Source organism: Anser cygnoides, chromosome W, assembly GCF_040182565.1.
Source record: "Anser cygnoides isolate HZ-2024a breed goose chromosome W, Taihu_goose_T2T_genome, whole genome shotgun sequence".
Taxonomy (NCBI): Eukaryota; Metazoa; Chordata; class Aves; order Anseriformes; family Anatidae; genus Anser; species Anser cygnoides.
The window spans coordinates 8,098,417-8,115,310 of NC_089911.1; the positions used below are offsets into that span (position 1 = coordinate 8,098,417).

The window sequence follows — 16,894 nt, forward strand, 5'->3', positions numbered from 1 at the left end:
TCCCCCCCAGGATTTGGGGACGCCCCCCGGATTTGGGGACCCCCCCACTTTTTGGGGTCCCTCCCGGGATTTGGGGACCCCCCCCCATTTTTTAGACCCCCCCCCCCCCGGGCTCTCCCCCCTCGGCCTTGCGGCCCCTCACTATATAAGGGCGATTACGTCACGAGGGGGGGGCGTGGCCTCGCGTTGCCCGGCAACGCCCGCAGAGGGTTCCCCCAGCCCCGCCCCCAAGAACCGAGGGGCGTGGCCTCAGGGGGCGAGTCCGTCCGGGCCTTTCCCATTGGCCGCCGAGCCGGCGAAGGGGCGTGGCCGAGCGGCGCGCGGGAAGACGGCTCCCATTGGCTGGCTGCGGGGGAGAAGCGGCAAGGCGCGCTGCCATTGGCCGCCGCCGGGGGCGGGGATGTGAGGCGCGCTCCTATTGGCTGCGGGCGGGGGCGGGGCGGGGCAGCGGAGCCATGGCGGCGGCGGTGCGAGCCCGGTGCTGGGGCAGCGGAGCGGTGAGTGGGGGGCTGGGGGGGGGGAAAGCGCTTCCGGGGCGCAGGGCTACTTCCGGGGCGGGGGCGGGGCCTCGACGCCCCTCGGGGTCGCCTGTGGCCCCTCTCCCAGTCCTCCCAGTGCCCCCCCCAGTCCTCCTAGTAGACCCCAGTAGCTCCCAGTGCCCCCCCCAGTCCTCCCAGTAGCCCCCAGTAACTCCCTGGTCCTCTCAGGGTCCTTCCCAGTCTCTCCCAGTGCCCCCCCAGTCCTCCCAGTGCCCCCCTGTAGCTCCCAGTGTCCCCCCAGTCCACTCAGTGCCCCCCAGTCCTCCCAGTGCCCCCCCCAAGTCCTCCCAGTGCCCCCCCCAGTAGCTCCCAGTGCTCTCCCCAGTCCTCCCAGTAGCCCCCAGTAACCCCCTGGTCTTCTCAGGGTCCTTCCCAGTCTCTCCCAGTGCCCCCCAGTAGCTGCCAGTGCCCCCCCCAGTAGCTCCCAGTGTCCCCCCCAGTCCTCCTAGTGCCCCCAGTAGCTCCCAGTGCCCCCCCCAAGTCCTCCCAGTAGCCACCGGTAACCCCCTGGTCCTCTCCGGATCCTTCCCGGTCTCTCCCAGTGCCCCCCCCAAGTCCTCTCAGTAGCTCCCAGTAACCCCCTGGTCCTCTCAAGGTCCCCCCCAGTCCTCCCAGTGGCTCCCAGTAGCTGCCAGTACCACCACCAGTCCTCCCAGTGCCCCTCCCAGTGCCCCGCAGTAGCTCCCAGTGCCCTCCCCAGTCCTCCCAGTAGCCCCCAGTAACCCCCTGGTGCTCTCAGGGTCCTTCCCGGTCTCTTCCAGTGCCCCCCCCAAGTCCTCCCAGTAGCTCCCAGTAACCCCCTGGTCCTCTCCAGGTCCTTCCCAGTCTCTCCCAGTGCCCTCCTCTGGCATCCCAGTCCTCCCAGTAGCCCCCAGTAACCCCCTGGTCCTCTCAGGGTCCTTCCCAGTCTCTCCCAGTGCACTCCCAGTCCTCCCAGTAGCTCCCAGTAACCCCTGGGTTCTCTCAGGGTCCTTCCCAGTCTCTCCCAGTGCCTTCCTCTGTCATCCCAGTCCTCCCAGTAGCTCCCAGTAACCCCTGGGTTCTCTCAGGGTCCTTCCCAGTCTCTCCCAGTAACCCCCAGGTCCTCTCAGGGTCCTTCCCAGTCCCTCCCAGTGGCTCCCAGTCTCTCCCAGTAACCCCCCAGGCCATACTGGACACCCGCGGCCCTGCTCAGGCGCAAGCCCCGCCCCCTTCCCCGGGTCCCGCAAGCCCCGCCCCCTTTCCCAGCCCCCGCCCCCTTTCCCAGGCGCAGGCCCCGCCTCCTCCCATGACCCCGCCCTGACCTACAGCCCAGGCCCCCGCCCCTTTTGTGCCCCCGCCCAATCGCAGGCTCCGCCCCCTCCCCCGTGACCAAGCTCCAGGCCCCGCCCCCTTGCGCGGCACAGGCCCCGCCCCCTCCCTGTGACCACGCCCAGGCACCGCCCCCTCCCCGTGGCCCCGCCCCCTCCCCAGCTCCCTGCCCCCCCCCCCCCGGGGATTTCTGGGGGCCCAAACTGGGACCCCCCCCCCCCAAAACCCCCCCTCCACCCCCCCAAAAAACCTCCAGCCCCCCCCACCCCCCCTATTTATTGCCCCCCCCACCCATTTACACCCCCCCCCTTTTATTGCGGGGGGAGGGGGGGGCTCAGCCCTGCCCCCTCCCCCCTCAGGGCACCCCTCCGTGCCCCCCCCCTCCCCAAAACGTGCCCCCCCCCCAAAAAAAGCCCCCCCCGGCCCCCCACCTTCAGCCTCCTCCGGCAACTCCCAATGGCGGCGGCGGGGGGGGGGGCCAAAGTCCAACGGGGGGGGCGGGGCTAGGCCGGGGGGCGGGGCCAGGGCTGAAAAGGGGGCGTGGCCACACATGGCCCCGCCCCCTTTACCCCCCCCCCCCCCTTTTACACCCCCCCCCACCTCCCCCCCCAAAACTCACCCCCATTGCTCTCCAGCCCCCCCCCCCGGCCGTTAACTGGTTTTTACTGGTCCCAAACTGGGATGAACTGGGAGGGGGGGGGGGTGTCATTGTGCCCCCCCCCACCCTAAATCCCCCCCCCCCCCCCAATTTTTTGCCCCCCCCCCCCAGGTCCTCGCAGCCCTGCTGGGCCCCCGGCGATCCTACAGCAGTGTTTTTAGGGTAAGGGGGGGCCCCAATGGGGTCGGGGGGGGCCTCAATGGGGTGGGTCCTGGGGGGGGGTCCCCAATGGGGTTGGTGCTGGAGGGGGGGGCAATGGGGTTGGTCCTGGGGGGGGGGGGGTCCCCAATGGGGTCGGGGGGGGGCCCAATGGGGTCGGTCCTGGGGGGGGGGGGCACCAATGGGGTCGGGGGGGGCCCAATGGGGTCGGTCCTGGGGGGGGTCCCCAATGGGGTCGGTCCTGGGGTGGGGGGGGCACCAATGGGGTCGGGGGGGGGCCCAATGGGGTCGGTCCTTGGGGGGGTCCCCAATGGGGTCGGTCCTGGGGGGGGGGGGGCACCAATGGGGTCGGGAGGGGGCCCAATGGGGTTGGTCCTTGGGGGGGTCCCCAATGGGGTCGGTCCTGGGGGGGGTCCCAATGGGGTCAGTCCTGGGGGGCCCGGTCCTGGGGTCCCGCTCACAATGGGGTCGGTATCGGGGTACCCTAATAGCAGCGCCCCCCCCCCCCCCGATGGGGTCCCCATTGGGGTGCCCTAAGCCCGAGGTCCCCAGTTTTGGGGTCCCTATTGGGATCCTTATTGGGGTGCCCTAATCCTGAGGTGCCCAATTTTGGGGTCCGTTTTGGGGTCCCCCCCATACCGGGGTCCCTTCGTATTGGGGTCCCCCAGTCTTGGGATCTCTGGTGGGGTCCCTATTGGGGTCCCCATCGGGGTCCCTCCGTTTTGGGGTCCCCCCCCCACCTCTGGGTCTCTACTGGGGTCTCTGTTGGGGTCCCCCAGTCTTGGGGTCCATATTGGGGTCCCTATTGGAGTCCCCCCATATTGGAGTCCCCCCATCTTGGGGTCTCTGTTGGGGTCCCTATTGGGGTCCCTCCGTTTTGGGGTCCCCCCCTATTGGGGTCCCTATTGGGGTCCCTTTTGGGGTCCCTCTGTTCCAAGGTCCCTCCCTATTGGGGTCCCCCCATCTTGGGGTCCCTATTGGGGTCCCTCTGTTTTGGGGTCCCCCCCACCTCTGGGTCTCTGTTGGGGTCTCTATTGGGGTCCCCCAGTCCTGGGGTCCCTGTTGGGGTCCCTATTGGGGTCCCTTTTGGGGTCCCTCCGTTTTAGGGTCCCCCCCCACCTCGGGGTCTCTTTTGGGGTCCCTATTGGGGTCCTCCTGTTTTGGGGTCCCCCCCATCTTGGGGTCCCTATTGGGGTCCCTATTGGGGTCCCTATTGGTCTCCCTCCCTATTGGGCTCCCTCCCGATTGGGCTCCCTCCCTACTGGGGTCTCCCCATCTCGGGGTCTCTATTGGGGTCTCTATTGGGGTCCCCCAGTCTTGGGGTCCATATTGGGCTCCACCCCTGTTGGGGTCCCTGTTGGGGTCCCTATTGGGTTCCCTCCATTCTGGGCTCCCTCCCTATTGGGGTCTCCCCATCTTGGGGTCTCTATTTGGGTACCTATTGGGGTCCCTCCGTTTTGGGGTCCCCCCACCTCTGGGTCTCTATTGGGGTCCCCCAGTCTTGGGGTCCCTATTGGGGTCCCTGTTGGGGTCCCTATTGGGGTCTCTATTGGGTTCCCTCCATTCTGGGCTCCCTCCCTATTGGGGTCTCCCCATCTCAGGGTCTCTGTTGGGGTCTTTATTGGGGTCCTCCTGTTTTGGGGTCCCCCCATCTTGGGGTCCCTACTGGGGTCCCTATTGGGCTCCCTCCCTATTGGGGTCTCCCCATCTTGGGGTCTCTATTGGGGTCCCTATTGGGGTCCCCCAGTCTTGGGGTCCATATTGGGGTCCGTATTGGAGTCCCCCCATTTTGGGGTCCCTATTGGGTTCCCTCCATTCTGGGCTCCCTCCCTATTGGGGTCTCCCCATCTCGGGGTCTCTGTTGGGGTCTCTGTTGGGGTCCCCCAGTCTTGGGGTCCATATTGGGCTCCCCCATCTTGGGGTCCCTATTGGGGTCCCTATTGGGTTCCCTCCATTCTGGGCTCCCTCCCTATTGGGGTCTCCCCATCTTGGGGTCTCTATTGGGGTCCCTATTGGGGTCCCTCTGTTTTGGGGTCCCCCCACCTCTGGGTCTCTATTGGGGTCTCTATTGGGGTCCCCCAGTTTTGGGGTCCATATTGGGCTCCCCCCATCTTGGGGTCCCTATTGGGTTCCCTCCATTCTGGGCTCCCTCCCTATTGGGGTCCCTATTGGGGTCCCTATTGGGGTCCCTCCGTTTTGGGGTCCCCCAAACCTCGGGGTCCCTTTTGGGGTCCCGCAGGCGGCGGATCTGCGCGTGGAGCTGAGCAGCAACCCCAAAGCCAAGCCGGAGGGGGGGCGCTGACCTTCGGGCAGACCTTCACGGACCACATGCTGACCGTCGAGTGGAGCCGGGGGGGGGCTGGGGGCCCCCCCACATCCGCCCCTTCCAGGACCTGCGCCTGCACCCCGCCTCCTCCGCGCTGCACTACGCCGTCGAGGTGGGGGCCACCCCAAAAAAAAAAAAAAAATAAAGGGCGACCCCGAAACGGCCCCGAAACTCGGCCCCAAACTGCGCTGAGCCTGACCCCCCTCCCAAAAAAAAAAAAGCCCTAAAATGCCCCAAAATGTCCCCGAAAGAGTGTCCCAAAATGCCCTGACACCCCCCCAAACGTCCCCAAAAAAAGCCCCAAAATGCCCTGACACCCCCCAAAATATCCCCCCCAAAATGCCCTAAAAAGTCCTGACACCCCCAAAATGTCCCCAAATGTCCCCAAAACAGTGCCCCAAAATGCCCTGACACCCCCCAAAATATCCCCCCCAAAATGCCCTAAAAAGTCCTGACACCCCCAAAATGTCCCCAAATGTCCCCAGAACAGTGCCCCAAAATGCCCTGACACCCCCCCAATATGTCCCCAAGTGTCCCCAAAAAATGCCCCAAAATGCCCCGACACCGCCCCAAAACGTCCCCCAAAAAAGCCCCAAAATGCCCTGACACCCCCCCAAAACATCCCCCAAAAATGCCCTAAAAACCCTGACCCCCCCAAATGTCCCCAAATGTCCCCAAAAAATGCCCCAAAATGCCCTGACACCCCCCAAAAATGCCCTAAAAAGTCCTGACGCCCCCCAAAATGTCCCCAAATGTCCCCAAACCAGTGTCCCAAAATGCCCTGACACCCCCCCCAAAAAAAGCCCCAAAATGCCCTGACACCCCCCAAAATGCCCCAAAACGTCCCCCAAAAAAGCCCCAAAATACCGACAGCCCCCCAAATGTCCCCAAGAGTGCCCAAAATGCCCTGACACCCCCCAAAATGTCCCAAAATGGCCCCAAAACAGTGCCCCAAAATGCTAACACCCCCCCAAAACGTCCCCCTAAAAAGCCCCCAAATGCCCCAAAACATCCCCAAAAAAAGCCCCAAAATGTCCTGATACCCCCCAAAATACCCCCAAATGGCCCCAAAACAGTGCCCCAAAATGCTAACACCCCCCAAAAAAAGCAAAAAAAAAAGACCCAAAATGCCCTGAAATCCCCCCAAAATGCCCCCAAATGGCCCCAAAACAATGGGGCAAAACAGCCCCCTTCCCAGTGCCCCCAGTTCCCCCAGCCCCACTCCCAGTGCCCCCAGTTCCCCCCAGCCCCCTCCCAGTGCCCTCCAGTCCCCCTCCCAGTACTCCCAGTGCCCCCAGCCCACCTCCCAGTACTCCCAGTGCCCCCCAGCCCCCCTCCCAGCGCCCCCAGTGCCCCCAGCCCCCCTCCCAGTGCCCCCAGTTCCCCCCAGCCCCCTCCCAGTGCCCTCCAGTCCCCCTCCCAGTACTCCCAGTGCCCCCCAGCCCCCCTCCCAGTGCCGCCAGTTCCTCCCAGTCCCTCCCAGTACCCCCAGCCCGTTTCCCAGTGCCCCCCTCGCCCCCCCCCAGCTCTTCGAGGGCATGAAGGCGTTCCGCGGCGCCGACGACAAAATCCGCCTTTTTCGCCCCGAACTCAACATGAGGCGGATGGGGCGCTCCGCCCAGAGGGTCTGCCTGCCCGTGAGTGTCCCCCCCATTGTCCCCGTGTCCCCATCGTGTCCCCATTGTCCCCATTGTCCCCCGTGTCCCCATTGTCCCCCCATTACTTCCCCCATGGTGTTCCCATTGTCCCCCCATTGTGTCCCCCATTGTGTCCCCATTGTCCCCATGTCCCCATTGTGTCCCCATTCTCCAGTGTCCCCCCATTGTGTCCCCATTGTGTCCCCATTGTCCCCATGTCCCCATTGTGTCCCCATTCTCCAGTGTCCCCCCCATTGTGTCCCCATTGTGTCCCCCATCGTGTTCCCATTGTGTCCCCATTGTCCCCCGTGTCCCCCCATCTTCCCCATGTCCCCATTGTGTCCCCATTGTGTCCCCATTGTGTCCCCATTGTGTCCCCATTACTTCCCCCACTGTGTCCCCACTGTGTCCCCATTGTGTCCCCATTGTCCCCATGTCCCCCCATTGTCCCCATTGTGTCCCCATTGTGTCCCCATTGTCCCCATTGTGTCCCCCATTGTGTCCCCATTTTCCCCCATGTCCCCCCATTGTGTCCCCATTGTCTCCCGTGTCCCCCCATTTTCCCCATGTGCCCATTGTGTCCCCCATTGTGTCCCCATTGTGTCCCCTGTGTCCCCCCATGTCCCCATTGTGTCCCCATTGTCCCCCGTGTCCCCATTGTCCCCCCATTACTTCCCCCATTGTGTCCCCATTGTGTCCCCCATTGTGTTCCTATTGTGTCCCCATTGTCCCCCGTGTCCCCCCATTTTCCCCATGTGCCCATTGTGTCCCCATTGTGTCCCGTGTCCCCCCATGTCCCCATTGTCCCCCCCATTACTTCCCCCATTGTGTCCCCATTATGTCCCCCATTGTCTCCCGTTGTGACCCCACTGTCCCCCATTGTCCCCCCCAATGTGTCCCCATTACTTCCCCCATTGTCTCCCGTTGTGACCCCATTGTCCCCCGTGTCCCCATTGTCCCTCGGGGTGAGGTGGGGGCCCCCATTGTCCCCTGTCCCCATTGTCCCCCATATCCCCCCGTGTCCCTTGGGGGGGAGGGGGGTGGTCCCCATTGTCCCCTGTGAGCCCCCATGTCCCTAAGGGGGTGGTCCCCGTGCCCCCCATGTCCCCATATCCCCCCATGTCCCCATTCCCCCTGCCACCCCCCATCCCCATATGCCCCCCCACCCCATTGCCCCCCCCCCATCCCCTTTACCCCCCCCGGCCCCATTACCCCCCCACCCCCCATGCCCCCATTGCCCCCCCACCCCATTGCCCCCCCGGCCCCATTGCCCCCCCCACCCCCCATTGCCCCCCCCACCCCATATGCCCCCCAACCCCGTTCCCCCCCATGTCCCCATTCCCCCCCATGTCCCCATCCCCATACGCCCCCCCCCACCCCATATGCCCCCCCCCCCCACCCCATTGCGCCCCCCCCCCCCAGGCGTTCGACGAGGCCGAGCTGCTGGAGTGCATCCGGGCGCTGGTGAGGCTGGAGCAGGACTGGGTGCCCCGGGCCGAGGCCGCCAGCCTCTACATCAGGCCCACCTTCATCGGCACCGAGGTGGGGGCCCGGGGGGGGGTCATGGGGGGGCTGGGGGGGGCTGGGGGGGTTATGGGGGGGGGCTGGGGGGGCTGGGGGGGTTATGGGGGGGCTGGGGGGGGTTGGGGGGTTATGGGAGGGTTATGGGGGGTTATGGGGGTTATGGGAGGCTGCAGGGGGTGTTGGGGGGATTTGGGGGCACTGGGGAGGGCCTGGAGGATGGGGGGGCCGGGGGGTCATGGGGGGGGTCTTGGGGGGTGGTCTGGGGGGTTATGGGGGGGCTGGGGGGGTTATGGGGGGGTTATGGGGGGTTATGGGGGGGTTGGAGGGGATTTGGGGGGTATTTGGGGGCACTGGGGAGGGGCTGGGGGGTGCCTGGAGGATGGGGGAGGGCCGGGGGGGGGCGGAGGGGGATCGGGGGGTCTGGGGGGGTCTGGGGGGCGTTATGGGGGGGGGTTATGGGGGGATGGGGGGGTTTGGGGGGTTATGGGGGGTTATGGGAGGGTTATGGGGGGGTTGGAGGGGATTTGGGGGGGATTTGGGGGCACTGGGGAGGGCCTGGAGGATGGGGGGGCCCGGGGGGGTCACGGGGGGGTCTGGGGGGGGGGTTATGGGGGGGCTGGGGGGTTTGGGGGGGGGGGTTATGGGGGGGTTATGGGGGGGTTGGAAGGGATTTGGGGGGATTTGGGGGCACTGGGGAGGGGCTGGGGGGCCTGGAGGATGGGGGGGGGGGGCCGGGGGGGCCCTCTCTTGGGGGGGGGGGTTCTATGGGATTTTGGGGGGTTCTATGGGGTTTTGGGGTTTCTGTAGGGTTTGGGGGTTCCTATGTTTTTTGGGGGGGCCTATAGGGTTTGGGGGGTTCTATGTTTTTTGGGGGGGCCCTATGGAGTTTTTTGGGGGGGGGGTCTATGTTTTTTTTGGGGGGGTTTCTCTGGTTTTCAGGCTGTTTCTATGGGGTATTGGGGGGGGGGAGGCTCCGGGGATTCCCGGAGGGAGGATTTTCAGGGTGGGGGGGGGTGTTAGGGGATGCAGCCCCCCCCCCCCTCCTGACACCCCCCCCACAGCCGTCCCTGGGGGTGGCCCCCCGGGCGGGCGCTGCTCTTCGTCATCCTGTGCCCGGTGGGGCCGTACTTCCCGGGGGGCACTTCAGCCCCGTGGGGCTCCTGGCGGACCCCCAGCACACCCGCGCCTGGCCGGGGGGGCCGGCCACTGCAAGCTGGGGGGGTGAGTTTTTTTGGGGGGGGGGGCACACATGGGGGGGCACACGTGGGGGGGCGCACATGGGGGGGGGGGGCATGGGAGGGGTGGGGGGAAGGTGTTTGGGGGGGACACCCAGGTTGGGGGGGGCTCCTGGTTGGGGGGGGGGGGCAGGGGTTTGGAGGGGGGGCACTCAGATGGGGGGAGCACCCAGGTGGGGGGGCACCCATGGGGGGGGGGGGGCCTCTCGTATGGGGGAGGACATTTTGGGGGGGGGGGGGGCGGCATATGGGGGGGGCATTCCTATGGGGGGGGCTGTCGTATGGGGGGGCTCTCATATGGGGGGGGGCTCTCATATGGGGGGGGCTCTCATATGGGGGGGGGCATTCCTGGGGGGGGGGGCTCTCATATGGGGGAGGACATTTTGGGGGGGGGGGCATATGGGGGGGGCATTCCTATGGGGGGGCTGTCGTGGGGGGGGCTCTCATATGGGGGGGGCATTCCTATGGGGGGGCTCTCATATGGGGGGGGCACTCATATGGAGGGGTTCTTTGGGGGGGGGCTCATATGGGGGGGGAATTTGGGGGGAGAGGGCTCTCATATTGGGGGGGGGCACTCCTATGGGGGGGGGCACTTTTATTGGGGGGCAGCACTTTTATGGGGGGGTCACTTTATATGGGGGGGTCACTTTATATGGGGGGGCACTTTATATGGGGGGGCACTTTTATTGGGGGGGCACTTTATATGGGGGGGCACTTTTATGGGGGGGGCACTTTATATGGGGGGGGGCACTTTATATGGGGGGCACTTTATATGGGGGGGCACTTTATATGGGGGGGCACTTTTATGGGGGGGCACTTTATATGGGGGGGCACTTTATATGGGGGGGCACTTTATATGGGGGTGGCACTTTATATGGGGGGCACTTTTATGGGGGGCACTTTTATGGGGGGCACTTTTATTGGGGGGCAGCACTTTTATGGGGGGGTCACTTTATATGGGGGGGTCACTTTATATGGGGGGGCACTTTATATGGGGGGCACTTTTATTGGGGGGGCACTTTATATGGGGGGCACTTTATATGGGGGGCACTTTATATGGGGGGCACTTTATATGGGGGGGCACTTTATATGGGGGTGGCACTTTATATGGGGGGGCACTTTTATGGGGGGCACTTTTATGGGGGCACTTTTATGGGGGGCACTTTATATGGGGGGGCACTTTTGGGGGGGGGCACTTTATATGGGGGGCACTTTATATGGGGGGGCACTTTTATTGGGGGGGGCACTTTTATGGGGGGGGGGGGGCACTTTTATGGCTGGGGGGCACCCAACTGGGAAGGGGGGGGCAGCCATTAGCCGGCTTCTCACCCCCTCAGGAAGCAGCCAGGGTTTTTTAGGGTGGGGGCGCGTGCCCCCCAAACCCCGTGCCCCCCCCCCCCCAAATTTTTTTTTCTCCCCCCCCAAAAAAAAAAAAACCCAGGAACTACGGCCCCACCATCGCCCTGCAGCAGCGGGCGCAGGCGCTGGGCTGCCAGCAGGTGCTGTGGCTGCACGGCCCCCAGCGCCTCCTGACCGAGGTGGGCACCATGAACCTCTTCGTCTTCTGGCGGCGCCCGGATGGCGGTACGGGGGGGGCGCGGGGGGCACGGGGGGGGGGGCGGGGGGGGGGTCGTGGGGGGGGGAGGGAGGGGGGGTCGGGGGGGTTATGGGGGGTTATGGGGGGTTATGGGGGGGATTTGGGGGCGCTGGGGGGGGGTATGGGGGGGTTGGGAGGTTGGGGGGGGGATGGGGGGGACTGGGGGGCACGGGGGGCATGGGGGGGTTATGGGGGGGGTCGTGGGGGGGTCTCGGGGGGTTATGGGGGTGTTGGGGGGATTTGGGGGCGCTGGGGGGGGGGGGGGTATGGGGGGGGGTTGGGAGGTTGGGGGGGGGCTGGGGGGGGGGGGGACTGGGGGGGGGATGGGGGGGTCGGGGGGGCACGGGGGGGGCGTGGGGGGCCCGGGGGGTCGTGGGGGGGAGGGAGGGGGGTCGGGGGGGTTATGGGGGGGTTATAGGGAGGTTATGGGGGTGTTGGGGGGGATTTGGGGGCGTTGGGGGGGGGTTGTGAGGATGGGGGGGGGGGCCGGGGGGGGCACGGGGGGTCGGGGGGGGTTGTGGGGGGGGAGGGAGGGGGGTCACGGGGGGTTATGGGGGGGTCTTGGGGGGTTATGGGGGGTTATGGGGGTGTTGGGGGGAGATTTGGGGGCGCTGGGGGGGTTGGGAGGATGGGGGGGCCGGGGGGGACTGGGGGGGCACAGGGGGGTCGGGGGGGCGTGGGGGGGAGGGAGGGGGGGTCGGGGGGGGGGGGTTATGGGGGGTTATGGGGGGGATTTGGGGGCGCTGGGGGGGGGTTAAGGGGGGGGTTGGGAGGTTGGGGGGGGGGTTGGGGGGTCGGGGGGGCACGGGGGGGGCAAGGGGGGCGCACGGGGGGTCGTGGGGGGGAGGGAGGGGGTCGGGGGGGGGGGGGGGGGGGTTATGGGGGGTTATGGGGGGGGATTTGCGGGCGCTGGGGGGGGGGTTATGGGGGGGTTGGGAGGTTGGGGGGGGCTGGGGGGGACTGGGGGGGATGGGGGGGCACGGGGGGGGCACGGGGGGGGCGTGGGGGGTTATGGGGGGGGGTTGGGAGGTTGGGGGGGCTGGGGGGGGGGGGCTGAGGGGGTCGGGGGGGATGGGGGTCGTGGGGGGGTTATGGGGGGGGTCTTGGGGGGTTATGGGGGGGTTATGGGGAGGTTATGGGGGTGTTGGGGGGGATTTGGGGGCAGTTGGGGGGGTTGGGAGGATGGGGGGGGTCGGGGGGGGGGGGGGGCTGAGGGGGTCGGGGGGGGGAAAGGGGGGGGTCGTGGGGGGGGCGTGGGGGGTTATGGGGGGGTCTTGGGGGGTTATGGGGGGGTTATGGGAGGATGGAGGGGGGGGGTTGGGGGGGATTTGGGGGCGTTGGGGGGGGGTGGGAGGATGGGGGGGGCCGGGGGGGGCTGGGGGGGGGGTCGGGGGGGGGGGTCATGGGGGGGTCGGGGGGTCGGGGGGGGAGGGAGGGGGGTCGGGGGGTTATGGGGGGGTCTTGGGGGGTTATGGGGGGGTTATGGGGAGGATGGAGGGGGGGGGGTTGGGGGGGGATTTGGGGGCGTTGGGGGGGTTGGGAGGATGGGGGGGGGCCGGGGGGGGGCACGGGGGGGTCGGGGGGGGGGGATATGGGGGGGGCGTGGGGGGGGTTATGGGGGGTTATGGGGGGGTCTTGGGGGGTTATGGGGGGGGTTATGGGAGGATGGGGGGGGGGGGGGGGGGGGATTTGGGGGCTCTGGGGAGGGGCTGGGGGGGTTGGGGGGTTGGGATTTTTGGGGGTGGGGGTGCCGGGGGGGGCTGGGGGGTTATGGGGGGGGGGGGGGGGGTCAGTCCCCCCCCCGCGTGGGGGCCGGCAGAGGCGGAGCTGGTGACCCCCCCCTGGACGGGCTCATCCTGCCCGGGGTGACCCGGCAGAGCCTGCTGGAGCTGGCGCGGGAGTGGGTACGGGGGGCCGGGGGGGCTGGGGGGGGTATGGGGTGGGGGGGGGGGAGGTTATGGGGTGGGGGGGGTTATGGGGTGGGGGGCATTATGGGGGGGTTATGGGGTGGGGGGGGGGTTATGGGGGGGTTATGGGGTGGGGGGTGGGGGGGGGGGGGGATATGGGGCTGGGGGGGGATATGGGGACGTGGGGGGGTTATGGGGACGTGGGGGGGGGGTTATGGGGTGGGGGGGGGTTATGGGGACGTGGGGGGGGGATATGGGGTGGGGGGGGTATGGGGACGTGGGGGGGGGTTATGGGGACGTGGGGGGGGGGATATGGGGCTGGGGGGCATTATGGGGACGTGGGGGGGGTTATGGGGACGTGGGGGTTATGGGGTGGGGGGGGGGATATGGGGGGGATATGAGGGATATGGGGGGGGGGGTATGTGGACCTGGGGGGGCGTGGGGGGGTTATGGGGACATGGGGGGGTTGTGGGGACGGGGGGGTTATGGGGACGGGGGGGTCATGGGGACGGGGGGTTAAGGGGATATTGGGACATGGGGGGGGTTATGGGGACGTGGGGGGGGAATGGGGGTTATGGGGGCATGGGGGGGCTTTGGGGGGGTAATGGGGATATGGGGGGGTCATGGGGACATGGGGGGGGTATGGGGATATGGGGGGGTTATGGGGATGGGGGGGTCATGGGGGTTATAGGGGGTTATGGGGAGACATGGGGGGGTATGGGGATATGGGGTGGTTATGGGGATGGGGGGGTCATGGGGTTATGGGGTCATGGGGGGACATGGGGGGGGGTACGAGGACATGGGGGGGAGAATAGGACCATGGGGGGGGGCACCGGGCACCCCACTGCCCCACCGAGGGGGCTGGGAAGGGGAGTTGGGGGGGGGGGGGGGACGGACACCATGCCCCCCTCACCCCCCCCCCCCGTTACCCCCCCCCCCCCAGGGGGAGTTCGAGGTGCGGGAGGGGCCCCTGCCCATGGCGGCCGTGCTGGAGGCGCTGGAGGGGGGCGCCTGCGGGAGATGTTCGGGGCCGGGACGGCCTGCGTGGTGTGCCCCGTGGGGGCATCCTCTACGGGGGGCAGGTACGGGGGGCGCGGGGGGGGCACGGGGGGGGGGTTATGGGGGGGTATGAGGGGGTATGAGGGGGCTGGGAGGGGATTTGGGGGGGTTTGAGGGGGCTGGGAGGGGGTTATGGGGGGGCATGGGGGGCTATAGGGGGGCACAGGGGGCATGGGGGTATATGGGGGGGCAAGTGGGGGGGGTTATGGGGGGTACGAGGGGGTACGAGGGGGCTGGGAGGGGATTTGGGGGGGGGGTTTGAGGGGGCTGGGAGGGGGTTTGGGGGGGCTGGGAGGGGATTTGGGGGGGACTATAGGGGGGCACGGGGGGGCATGGGGGGATATGGGGGGGTTTGGGGGGCTGGGAGGGGTTATGGGGGGGCTGGGAGGGGGTTTGGGGGGGGGGTTTGGGGGGGTTTGAAGGGGCTGGGAGGGGGTTTGGGGGGGCTGGGGGGGGATTTGGGGGGGTTGGGGGGGGCTGGAAGGGGTTATGGGGGGCTGGGAGGGGTTATGGGGGGGCTGGGGGGGGATTTGGGGGGGGGGTTGGGGGGGCTGGAAGGGGTTATTGGGGGCTGGGAGGGGTTATGGGGGGGCTGGGGGGATTTGGGGGGTTTGGGGGGGCTGGGAGGGGATTTGGGGGGCTATAGGGGGGCACGGGGAGGGCATGGGGGGATATGGGGGGTTTGGGGGGCTGGGAGGGGGTTTGGGGGGCTGGAAGGGGGTTATGGGGGGGCTGGGGGGATTTGGGGGGTTTGGGGGGGCTGGGAGGGGATTTGGGGGCTATAGTGGGGCACGGGGGGGCATGGGGGGATATGGGGGGGTTTGGGGGGGCTGGGAGGGGGTTTGGGGGGGCTATGGGGGGTACAGGGGGGTTGGGGGGGCTATGGGGGGGCTATGGGGGGGTACGGGGGGTACAGGGGGGTTGGGGGGGCTATAGGGGGATATGGGGGGCGTCCTGTACAGGGGGCAGGTACGGGGGGGGGGGGGGGCACGTGGGGGGGGGTTATGGGGGGGTACGAGGGGGCTGGGAGGGGTTATGGGGGGCACGGGGGGGCATGGGGGGACAAGGGGGTGTGATGGGGTCTCCAGCCCCCCCATAATTACTGTGCCACCCCCAAGTACCGTGCCCCCCATAATTACTGCAACCCCCAATTTCTCTGCCCCCTAATTACCGTGCCCCCCAATTACTCTGCCCCCCCCCATAATTACCGTGCCCCCCCCAATTATTGTGCCCCCCCAATTACCGTGCCCCCCCAATTACTGTACCCCCCAATTACTGTGCCCCTCCATAATTACCGTGCCCCCCAATTACCGTGCCCCCCAATTACCGTGCCCCCCTAATTACTGCACCCCCCCAATTACTGTGCCCCCCATAATCACTGTGCCCCCCCAATTACTCTGCCCCCTAATTACCGTGCCCCCCAATTACTATGCCCCCCATAATTACCGTGCCCCACCAATTACTGTCCCTGCCCCCCAGTTACTGTGCCCCCCTAATTACCGTGCCCCCTAATTACTGTGCCCCCCCAATTACTGTCTGCCCCCCCCCAATTACCGTGCCCCCCCCATAATTCTTGTGCCTCCCCCCTAATTACTATGCCTTCCCTAATTACTGTGCCCCCCTCCAATTACTGTGCCCCCCCAATTACCGTGCCCCCCCAATTACTGTGCCCCCCTAATTACTGTGACCCCCATAATTACTGTGCCCCCCAATTACTGTGCCCCCATAATTACTGCACCCCCCAATTTCTCTGCCCCCTAATTACCGTGCCCCCCAATTACTCTGCCCCCCCATAATTACCGTGCCCCCAATTACCATGCCCCCAATTACCGTGCCCCCCAATTACTGTGCCCCCCCAATTACCGTGCCCCCCCAATTACCGTGCCCCCCCAATTACTGCACCCCCCAATTACTGTACCCCCCCAATTACTGTGCCCCCCCAATTACTGTGCCCCCCATAATTATCGTGCCCCCAATTACCGTGCCCCCCCAATTACCGTGCCCCCCCAATTACTGCACCCCCCCCAATTACTGTACCCCCCCCAATTACTGTGCCCCCCCAATTACTGTGCCCCCCAGTTACTGTGCCCCCCAGTTACTGTGCCCCCCAATTACCGTGCCTCCCCCATAATTACCGTGCCCCCCAATTACTGTCCCTGCCCCCCAATTACCGTGCCCCCCCCATTACTGTGCCCCCCCCCCCTAATTATTGTGCCCCCCCCAGTGGTACCCGGTGCCCACGATGGAGAACGGCCCCGAGCTGGCGCGGCGCTTCCTGCGGGCGCTCAGCGACATCCAGGTGGGTGCTGGGGGGGGGGCACGGGGGGGGGGCACGGGGGTGTTGCCCCCCCCAATAATGTGCCCCCCCCCCGCCCCCCCCCGCAGTACGGCCGCGTTGCCAGCGACTGGGCCCAGCCCCTGTGACCCCCCCCCCCCGCCTTGTGCCCCCCCCCCCCTCCGGCAATGGACGCCCCCGGGGGTATCTGCCCCCCCCCCCCCAAAAAAAAAGCACCAAATACCCCCGGGGGGGGGCAAATACCCCACCCCCAACCGCACCAAAAATGGGGGGGGGGCGGATACCCAGGGGGTATCCGCCCTCCCCCCCCCCAATACCGTAAGTGGGGGGGCACTATCTGCCCCCCCAGCACACCAAATACCCCCCAGGGGGGCAAATTTACCCCCCCACACTCCAAATACCCCCCTGGGGGCAACCCCCCCCCCAAAAAAATTGCTCCCCCCCGGGGACAGATCTGCCCCCCCCAGCACTCCAAATACCCCCGGGGGGTAGATCTGCCCCCCCCAGCACTCCAATCGCCCCTCAAATACTCCAATTGCCCCCCCCCCAGGGGAGCAAATCTGCCCCCCCAGCACTCCAAATACCCCCCCGGGGGGGCAGATTTGCCCCCCCAGCACTCCAATTACCCCCCCGAGAGCAGATTTGCCCCCCAACACTCCAAATAACC

The 16,894-nt window shown here is 67.2% G+C and overlaps 1 protein-coding gene across 1 annotated transcript; it reads left to right on the forward strand.

Moving 5' to 3' along the window:
- The first annotated feature begins 406 nt into the window (after positions 1-406).
- Positions 407-16,719, forward strand: LOC136788590 (branched-chain-amino-acid aminotransferase, mitochondrial-like). The gene is given in 18 exon segments (XM_066987153.1): positions 407-497; positions 2,599-2,649; positions 4,886-4,934; positions 4,937-4,996; positions 4,999-5,084; positions 6,499-6,609; positions 8,032-8,151; positions 9,195-9,208; positions 9,210-9,271; positions 9,274-9,330; positions 9,333-9,354; positions 10,810-10,952; positions 12,785-12,805; positions 12,808-12,869; positions 13,816-13,873; positions 13,876-13,954; positions 16,156-16,230; positions 16,317-16,719. Coding segments are annotated over 18 exon segments (1,515 nt in total). The 5' UTR covers positions 407-455.
- Positions 16,720-16,894: the final 175 nt, after the last annotated feature.